Source organism: Loxodonta africana, chromosome 14 (assembly GCF_030014295.1).
Source record: "Loxodonta africana isolate mLoxAfr1 chromosome 14, mLoxAfr1.hap2, whole genome shotgun sequence".
NCBI lineage: Eukaryota > Metazoa > Chordata > Mammalia > Proboscidea > Elephantidae > Loxodonta > Loxodonta africana.
The window spans coordinates 74,887,451-74,897,939 of record NC_087355.1 but is presented as its reverse complement, the minus strand read 5'-3'; the positions used below and the strand labels follow the sequence as shown (position 1 = coordinate 74,897,939).

The following is a 10,489-nucleotide window of genomic DNA, read 5'->3' as shown; positions in this document are numbered from 1 at the left end:
TATTCTTCGTGTTTGGTCTGTGAAAATTCACTGAGCTATGCTTTTACAATGGAGCCCTGGTGGTGCAATGTTTAAGAGCTAGGCTGCTAACCAAAAGATCAGCAGTTCAAATCCACCAGCCTCTCCTTGGAAACCCTATGGGGCAGTTCTACTCTGTCCTAGAGTCACTATGCCTTGGAATCTATTCAACTGCAGTACATTTGGTTTGGGTTTTTAAAATACTCTTACAAAGGTCTTGGGTGGTGCAAATAGTTTGTACTCGGTTACTAACCAAAAGGTTGGCAGTTCCAACCCACCAGGTGGGGCGATGGAAGAAAGGCCTGGTGATTACAGCCAAGAAACCCTATGGAGCTCAGTTCTACTCTGTAACACATGGGTCGCCATAAGTCAGAAACAACTCAATGGCAATGGGTTTATACACTTACATGTGCATTTCTCTGCATGTTTGTTACTTAAAAAAATTAAAAAATCCAGCCCACACACTGATTTCTTTCATTTAGAACAAAATTTGATGTAATAGTGGAGCTATAAAAACCCATTGCCATCGAGTTGATTCTAACTCACACTGATTCTACAGGGACAGAACTGCCCCAGAGGGTTTCCAAGGAGCAGCTGGTGGATTAGAACTGCCAACCTTTTGCTTAGCAGCCATAGCTCTCAACCACTGTCACCAGGACTCCAGTGGAGCCATAAACCTAATTAGACCCAAGTCCTTTCTCTTTCTTTTCTTTTGTGATTCACATGAATCTACCTTTAGTGTTTCCCTCCATTTTTACCTTTATAGGAAAGAAAAGTAAAAGAAAATGCTTTAATTACACTATCTGAATTAGGTCTAACGTGGAGGGAGAGGCGTGTTGCAGGAACAGCCTTCAGGGATATATGTGAGCCTCTGAAATGGTTCACAAAATTCCATTGGGTACACGTGTGTACACTCTTGTGCATGTTCATAACTTTCATCAAATTCTCAAGGCCCCCTGACCTAAAAAAAAGATTAAAAACCAAAGGGATTCTTACAAGTCATATTTACACATGACCCTTTTCAGATGTTTCTCATCTTTAAGTTCAACCCATGGCACTCATCAACCTGATCTCACCACAGTGGCTCCCCCATCATAATGACTTTGCCCACTCGGATGACAAAAGCCAGAGGGTCCATATATTCTGTCCAAGGTGACACATTATGATAATCCTGTTTGCTTTTCTGTCTCCCCCAAGAGACTCCAATCCCCGAGGCCAGGAGCCTTTGTATCCCAAGCAGGAGATTGCAAAAGGCAGAGGCAGATGGAACTCCAGAGAAATCAACCACACCTACTTACGAAACCAGATTTATTAAAATTTCTCTACAGGTCGGATGACCGTCGCCATGTCCATAATATATACACATGTACAGGAAGGACCTAGTGTTTCTAGCTTTCCCGGCAGAAGCCCCTGCCAGCCCAGAGTCCTCAGCCGGATAATGTATCACAGATACAACAGTCAAGCAACCACAAGAGCGTTAGTGCAGCAGAGGCCTTGTCCTCCCCATCCTCGCGTCCACGATTCGGTCAAGGTCATATTGCCAATACTCATTCACATTTCACGTGGTTTTAGACACGCAGGTTACTGAGACAGACACAGACAACAAAACAAGCCTCAGAGCTAACACAACAAAAAATATCGGACACAGGTATAAAAGGTAAAATGTATGTACAAAGTACATGGTACATGAGGTATCCACAGCATTCTCACAATGCATGTTAGTAGTTTGCCGAGGCGTAGCCCTTGAAGATGACTGCTTTTTTTTTCTTTTTGCCATATCTTGAATACAGTATGTTTCATTTACCCGTTTAACTACCTGATTTCAGCACTGCTCAAGACATTTACTGGTATTTCATCTGTACTTGTTTTTTTAATGTGAGCTGCAGTTCCGCCATGAAGCGCTATCTTTTGTAGGTATCGCGTTCCCATCTCTGGAAGCATTCAGATAGAGGATGTATTCCCATCTGGGAAAGAAGGTGAAGGGGTGAGGTGGGGGTGGGGGTGGGGGTGCGAGGTGGTATCCTGCATTGGGAGGTGGCAGAGGAGAGAGGGCAGACCAGGTACTTTTAAAGTCCCTTCCACCTTCGAAGGTTTGGGGCTTAACGGTCTCACCCCAGAAGCAGACCCCACAGATGTATTCATAAGCCACGCCACATCTGAAATATTCACCACCCATCATGCGAAACCACAGGCGTGCACGCAATGCCAGAGGCAGACCATATCCGTGAAGGGTTAAAGGGGAATTCTGGAAGCTGGGTCTGAGGTTCCTTCACAAGACTCCAAAATTCACTTTCTCTGCAGCACAGAGGTGTTTTACATTTGCTCTTGGGAGGGGTTGGGGAGTCTCCTATCTTTCTTCTCTTAGGCAAAACGCCCACCCTGAGATAGTGCTGGCGGGGGCGGGGGGGATGGGGTGGGGGCGGGGAGATTAAGTGCTAACATATTTGAGGGCAAACCACAAAGGTAACACTTCCAAACACTCAAATGATTCAAAAGCCTGCAGTTTCTCTGTCTGAGCTCAGAGTTCTGAAATCGCCAAGAGTTCGGATCTTTTGTGATACTTTTCCGTTGTTAGCTGGTAAGTGCTTTCACAGCTAAACGGGATTGGGGGGGGTCTCAAGGTCAAGGTCAGGGAGAAGGCATTAGTGCGTATGAGGTCTTGGCAGGAGATGGAGGTGAGAGTCCGGGTTTGTGGTCCAGGCAGGCTCCTATGCTCCTGCTATCGTCTGCTCCAAACATGGAGCAGAGTCCTTGGTAAGAGTGAGCGTGAAGAAAGAGTGAGTGTTTCAGCCAAAAAACACACACAACCCTTCCAATCAGGGACACTGGGGTAGCAAAAGTCTAGCCACCAAAGAAGAGTTCAAAGGCAGCAAGTTAATTGGCCCAGATAGTTCATCGTCACCCTGTTAAAATATGGTTATTGCCCAGAATGCCACGGTGCGATTCAGTTCATCACCTTTTATAACGTTCAAGCTGATTTCACTATTTGTAGGATGTCCATATTCTTTACCACCTACAAAAGATAAGGGACCCCGAATCTGACAAAAGGGGATTTGCAAGGGTTTGTTAAGAAAGGAAACAAGTTTTTCAGGGCAGCCAAAGAGTGTCTGTTGCTCAAATCAATAAAGTCACTCGTCACGACAAACTAGAAGAGACAACACGTTGAACTCAGCAGCTACATTCTTGACGTAGTCACCTATCTGGTTGGCACAACGCCGGAAGATCTGTCCATCTTTAGAAATGGAAATGCCATGTGTGAGAATTATGAGGTTTCTGAGGTTTTGGGATCAGCAGAAGAAGGAACTAATGTCACTGTCCTCCTGGTACTGTGGGACAATCTGGTCTGAAGTTCCTATTTCTGAGTCGACATAGCCAGGTTCCAAGATGGACTCGAACCAGGGATGGAGCAAGATCTCGGGGGCAGCGAGTCTCTCTGAAGGCTCTCGTCTCAGGAGGCTGCGGATGAGGCACCTGGCTTTGGGGGAAATGTGGTCGGGGATACAGAACTGTCCACGTCGGATTTTGGAGAAAAGGGCACTGGGGTCTGAGTCATGGAAGGGATATCGTCCGACCAAAAGGGTGTAGAGCATCACCCCTAGGCTCCAAACATCCGCTGCCTTTCCAGAGTAGGTCCCGGTCGTGTTCAGGATCTCGGGGCTCACATAGGCTGGGCAGCCATGTTTGTCTGATAGGGCGTCATCTTCCCCTTTGATTATATGTGTGTCTTCTAGACTCTCCAGTCTGAGCTGGGTTCTGTGAGAAAGAGAGAGAGGAGCCAAGCCATTACTTCCTGACCAGCTGCTATGAAAAATAGGGCCTTCCCAATCACACATACAGGCTAAGGCCCAGGGAATGCCATCACCCCTTCGCCCAGTAAGCAGTGCAGGACCCGGGATTTCACGAACCAATGCAAACTACGATCGCATCTGAAAGTACCTAGAGCAAGCCTGGGATAGAGGGTATGGAGCAAAGCCCCAAACGCTGTTCGTGACACTGGAGCCTGTAAGAGATATCCTAATAGGGCTTACACGATTTGCCAAGTTCACGTTCTAGAACCAGGAGCTTGTCTTGGGGATGCTGACATTGTCTATAAAAGCTCTCAAGGAAGAGCAGTATATCCTACGCCTGAACACTGTACACATTTTGCTTCACAGAACACAGGGCCCAAAGTCCTTGTCATTGCCCACAGGCTGTTAGCACTGCTGCTCACACCCACATCTACACACACAGAGGGAACTTTGTCCACGTGGGCCCGAGTGGGTAACTGTAACTGTCATGGGAAGGTTGCAAGGCACGTGAGCTGCATTTATTGGCCTGTTTAACTGCAGAGACTGCCTAGCCTAAATGGAGAGGTGGGTGAATTTTGAGGGAAGCAGCGCCCCCGAACTGCTACCCACGTACATGCACACCCACCCCAGGACAGCACACCAACACGTGAACATATTTAATTTATCTGCACAGGTAACAACCAATGTCTCAAAAACTATCTGTCAAAGGCACTCGTATGAAGCTGCAGGTGCCTTCTTATTCAGATCCAGCCACCCAGCTCTCTTGGAGCCCCCAAAGCTACAAGGGGGTCTTCTAATATCCACTGGCAGCCTGTCTCTCCCTGTATCTCCAAAATAGCTGTTTCAGCAAGGCCCCTGTGAAGTCAAGCACAAACATTTGGTGCTGACTGATGGGTCAATTCCTTTTCCTCTCAAGGTCTGGGTTTTTTTTTTTTTTTCTTCCTGCCTTCCTGTTCCCTGGAGTGTAGTATACATGTGCTAACTTCAGTCTGTCCTCAGCATGACCTCCACGTCGTTATGTAAAATACCCATTGGTTCTGTAAACGGAAAATATGACTCAACCCACACCGTCTGGCCCTGATTGGCTGCTGTAGTACTAAAACTCTGCACCTGTGCCTGTTACCCGAATAGCGTCAGCCTGCCATTGCTTAACCCTTGGGTTGCCAAACTCCATGCCCATGATATTCGCCTGTGCAACACGGATTTCAAAAGCCAGCAAGGAGGTGTGTAAGGCATGTTTCAGAAAACGCATCACCATATCAAAGCAGCATGTGCCGGGAATTGGAAACTTCTTCATTGCAAACAGCTTGCTTTTCTTTGCTAATCAGTGTGTTCCAATACATATTGCAAGGTTAGGTACAAAGTCATGCTCTAGGGCAACGCAACTCTGTACTTTTTCATTCGATCTGGAGTTAAAGGTAAAAAATGCACAGGTGGGATAAGCCCTGTGTAAACAGTCAGAACAAACAAAAAATATCCACCTTTACAATTTTACAATGCTATTGCTCCCAATCTTTCCACCAGGAACGTGGTCCGTCTCTTAAAACCAGGTACAGTCTGTATGTGTGGCTTCCTGAATTCTCTTAAGAGTCTGAAACCTCAACTCTAAGGCTTAATGTCTCATTCCTCTCTTCTCACGCTCTTCTATCCTTTTTGATGTAAGCCATGATCTATATTTAGCAATCGATCCCAGCCAATTTCCATTTATTATTCACCGTGGCTATTTTCTGAAGATGTAGTCACATAAGAGGTCTAAAAAGCCACCACAGGATGTGAAGAAGGCAATAGGGACCAAGCCTGAGACAGAACAGGAATGCAGAATGTGAGAGGTGGGTGGGATTCTGCAAATACAGTAGGTTAACTAGCTCTGTGATGCCTTCTTGGGACCAAAAACAAACAAAAAACACTCAGCAAAAGCAAAGATTTGAAAGCTTCCTCTAGGAGTCAACATGGTGAAGGACAGGTTGCCATTCGCACCCCAGAAGAACTGGCTTTTCTGATGACACTGGGGAATGAACCTGGTCCCGGGGGTGGAGGTGGGGAGGGCAACCTGTCATCACGTGGCATCCTCCAGAAGCACCAAGGTGTCCCCAGGCCATGTTCAAGAGAATACAGGGTAAACCAATCTTGGCCATGATTCCTTGTGAGCAGGACTTCTAAATTCTAAATCTGGGACAACTCAGCCCTTGGTTTTGTTTCGAACCAAAACACTGCCCCTAACTGGCTCAACCTGCCTTGTGGCTCCAAAAGGCTGCAGGATGAGCTCTGCCCGCTCACCTCTCCTCCGTGGAGAAGACGAATTTCCTAAGTTTCAGGTCCCCCAGCACAATGGCCGACTGGTGGCAGTGGGCAACAGCAGAGACGATCTGCTTGAAGAGCCGAGCAGCCTCCTCTTCCCGCAGCCTCTTCCGGCTTCGCACGTAGGAGTGCATGTCCCCAAAGTCCTTCTCAAAGAAGACATAGGCCTTGGTGTCCCCAAGGATCACTTCCACGATGCCAGTGATGTTCCTGTGTGATGGCAGCTGGATATAAGGCCTGATTTTGTCCTGGTAGTGTTTAATGGGAAACACCTGCAGAGAGAGGGCGGTCCATTTAGGAGGCAGGAAAAGAAGAAGCTGTCACCCAAATCCAGGACTGGGCTGAGGTTCCCAGTTTTGGGGCTTTGGTTGACTACAGAAGGATGCCATTCATGTACCCCTTTTCTCTGCCACCCCACCCTATGCAGCCCCAGCTGCCCCTACCACCACCCCCAGTTGCTGTCAAGTCAATCGCAACTCATGGCAACCCTGACTCATGACAACTCCACATGTGTCAGAGGAGCAATGTGCTCCATAGAATTTTCGATGGCTTATTTTTCTTAAGTAGAGTGCCAGGACTTTCTCCTGACGCACCTAAGTGGACTTGAACCTCCGACCTTTTGATCAGCAACCAAGCATGTTAACTGTACCACACAGGGACTCCCAGTTGCCCCTAACATCATTAAAACTGGTAACACCTAGGACTCTGGGATAGCAAACATCTTAAGAGTCACCCCCTTCATAGGGATGGTTTGAATGAACTGTCTATATCTACATGTTTCTCTTCCACCAGCTCCTGAGAGCAAGCCCCAAAGCCCCCACACTCTGTGGCCCTTCCTTGTTTGCAGGCAAGGCTGCAAAGTGGCTGATAGAAGGCACCTCCTGGGGTCCCCAGAAACAGAAATCAGCCTCTGGAAATGCATGTCCTCCTGCAGACCCAAAGTGCTCACAAAAAGGGCACACATGGTGACTGACGCTGCAGCCTCCTCAGGGAGGCAGGGGCCAGAGAACAGGCAGCTCTGTCATCAGTCAGGAGGAAGGGATGAGCTGGAGCAAGAGGGAGCCTGTGACACCAAGGTCAGCAGTCTGACTCAGGTATAAGCCTCCCTGAGTTAGAGTCTCACAGCAGGGGCATGGGATCCTGTGAACATTTCTTTTTTTTCCTTTGTTTATTCCCCACCCAACCCCCACCCCACAGGAAATGGGTAGTATCTCCTCTAAGAAGCTGGCTGGACTCTTTAAGGCCCTTTTGTTTGGTCCGGTTACTCATATCCTAGACTCTACTGGAAACGGTGACACACGGGTTGTCACCATCTGGATTCAGCTATTATCTGCTCAGAGGAACTGGAAGGAGTTGCACAATGGCTAGACCCACCCCACCTCTGAGGGCTGGCTGCTCTGGCACCAGCCAGAAAAATCCCTCCGACGCCCCCTCCTCTCGCCCCACCCCAGACCCAAACACACACATACTTTTCCCAAAACAGCTCTGAGCCTCAGCTACACAGAAAATAAGACTTTTTTTCCCTTTTAAACTGGACTTGACCGTGCATTTGAAATTTCACTCCCCTCGGACAGTAGGTGGCAGCAGCAAGCCCAGGGACTGGGAGAGTCAGGTGAATTGCAGAAAACCCGGAGCGACTTTAACTTGGCGTGACCCCCTCTTTCGGGTGAGGGCTCTCAGGACTGCTTGGGGGGTGGGGAGTGCCAGGATCGCAAAGGGTGGGCGGCAGAAATGCCCTGCGTCCATGAGCTCTGGTGGAGGAAGCGCGGACCCTGTCCCTAAGAGTGGTATCTCGTGGACCCTGTCTCTAAGAGTTGTATCTCCTGCTGCGCGATGGGGATCCCTAATGTTCAAATGCAGATCGCTGGCCGGGATATAAATAAGTGAATAAAAGTGAGGGTTCCTAGCCGGTGTAGCGTTTCCAACAGTCCTACTCTGGGAAGGTCCCTCCCCGCCCCCTCGCCCCCCGCCCCAGCTAGAAGGTCCCGGGAGTGCGGGGACAGTCTTGGCGGCGTTCTCGTCCCAGGGCGGGTCAAGCCAGAATCCCCCAGACGGGAGCCCAACACAGTCTTTCCACCCTTTACCACCCGCAGCTGAGCCCGGGCGCCTAGAAATCCCGGCCCGGGAGTTGCCAGCTGCTTCAAGCTCCGAGGAGGCACCCAAGGCAGGCCTCTTTCCAGGACAAGGAGGCGGAGGGGGGGGGAGCAGGAGAATGAGGGAAGGGGAATGGCATGGCCCTGGAATTCATTTCAATTCCACAACTTATATGGAACGCCACGCGCTGAGCTGGGCGCCAAGGAAAGGAATATAGCGATAAAGCAATTGAGGGCTGCACTTTTCGCCGCCGAGCCCCCCTTATACCACGACCCCTCATTCTCCCAAAAGGATGACCCAGTCACATACCGCCTTACCGGACATGACCCACTTATTCGCCCTGCCCCAAGCCTTGGTAGTACCTGCGGCGTCCCAAGCCCCTCTGCCCGCCTCCACGTCCCCCAGCCCCCCGCTGGATCCTGGTCCCCAGGCGCCTACCTTGCAGCGCAGCTCTCGGCCGGTGTGGATACACAGCGCCCGCGACACATGCTCGCGCTCGGCCAGGGGCAGCAGCAGGTAGTCAGCGATGCGGCTGGGCCCCGGCGCGCTCCCAGAGCTGCCGCCGGCGCCCGGCACGGCAGGCGGGGGCTGCGGGCTGCAGGGCGAGCCGGGAGGGCTGAGGTAGTCGGGGGGATTCGAGCACTCGGAGAGGCGCGGGCACTTGGCCGCCACGGCTGCCGCGTCGTCTGCATCCAGCAGGCGCTTGGCCGGGGTGCCCCGGGCGCCCGGGAGAAGTAGGACCGGGCTGCGGGACTGCGCGGCGCCGCTCATGGCCGAGCGCACGGGGCCGGCCCGCATCCCGTCCCGGGCCGAGGCGGCGCCGGCTTTGTGCGTCCGGCGACCCGCGCGGGAAGGCGCTGCGGGCTCGGCGCCGCGACTTTTTCCAGCTCGCGGGACAGAGTATACAGCCCGGGCTTGGCTCTGCCCTCACGGGGATTAGAGCAGAAGTCGCTCACTGGAGCTCGCGGTGCACGCGGAGACCACGCTGGCCGCGCGTCCAGGGGGTGAAGGCCGGTTCGGTTCCCCGGATCCCCACGGGCACCGGCTCCGGGCGCCTGGCCGGGGACGGCCGCCGTTATTATTGCCGCGGCTGCGAACAGTCCGGGAGACAGAGGCGGCGGCTGGCGTTCCCTGGGTCCCGAGCCGCGAGGTACAGGATTCCGCGGGATCCGATAAGCCTCGGATCCAATGTACTTCCCAAAGCAAAAAGTCTCGGAGCCAAGCTGGAGCAACTTTTCCGCGGGGCTCCGGATCCTGTGCGCTCCTGGGCTCCTGGCGTGTGAGCTAGCGAGACGCGCTCGGAGAGAGTGACTGAGTGTGAGTGAGTGTGTCGCCGCACCGACCCCGGCCAGTGCACGCCTCCTTCTCCTTTTCCTCCACCTCCTCCGCCTCCCGGTGACTCACGCTGTATACACACACACTCACAGACCGGGCTGTGTAAACAGTTGGGAAGCCGGGTTGTGCAATGAGGTGGCTGCGACGACTCCGACCCTGCCGCCCGGCTAGCAATCACCGGAGCGGAGGGGGGAGCATAGGAGGTGGAGCTGGGCCGGCGCGGGGGATGGGGGAGCCCGGGACAGGGGATGCTCTGGACAGCGTGCTCGGGCGCAGGTGGTGCGTCCGGCCAGGCTTGGGCGCGCGCACACGCCCCCGGGGCTGGGCTGGGCTGGCCTGGAGGCGGCGCGCGCACTCGGCAGGGGGCCGGCTCCGCACTAGAAGCCGGAGGAGGGGGCCAAGGAAACGTCCCTGTGACGTCAGGGTCCCGGGAAGTGGGCGGGAGGGGCGGGGCGCAGGGGGTGAGGCGGCCGCGGATTGGTGCGCGCGCCCCATTCACACCGAGCACAATGGGCTGCGGAGCGAGGCGGGCGCGCGAGTCCCCGAGCCCGGCGGAAGGGCGCGCGCACCACGGTTCTCTGCACCCGCGGCTGTTGCAGCCCAGTGGTTACGCCTTTAGCCCCGGGGATACCCCCACCGCCCAGCGCCTTGGGAGCTCCGCTTGGAGCCGTAGGCGCCGCCGACGCCCGGCTGCAGCCCGAGGAAGGGGCGGGCTGGGGAAGGTGATAAATTCCAGAATCAGTCATTCACCGCCACGCGGTAGTTCCGGGGAAGACCTGTGCGTGGTAGTAGATGTGGCTTTTTTTTTTCCCCCCTTTTCCTGCCCCCTCCCATCTCTAGTCCCCAGCGTCTGTTCGCTGCCACAAATAGAACCTTCTGTTGGATGAAATAAAAGCAAACACAGGGCCTTCTGCGCTGCCTCCACCTCCACGCCCCTCCCGCTCCTGCCGCCCGCC

The 10,489-nt window shown here is 52.9% G+C and overlaps 1 protein-coding gene across 1 annotated transcript; it reads right to left on the bottom strand.

Annotated features, from left to right (window-relative positions):
• Nucleotides 1-1,312: 1,312 nt before the first annotated feature.
• TRIB1 (tribbles pseudokinase 1) lies at nucleotides 1,313-9,724 on the bottom strand. The gene is made up of 3 exons (XM_003408184.4): nucleotides 8,637-9,724; nucleotides 6,084-6,376; nucleotides 1,313-3,771 (listed from the first exon to the last, which is right to left on the bottom strand). Exons 1-3 carry the CDS (start codon nucleotides 8,994-8,996, stop codon nucleotides 3,306-3,308), a joined length of 1,119 nt encoding a protein of 372 aa, XP_003408232.1. The 5' UTR covers nucleotides 8,997-9,724; the 3' UTR covers nucleotides 1,313-3,305.
• Between the last annotated feature and the right edge of the window lie 765 nt (nucleotides 9,725-10,489).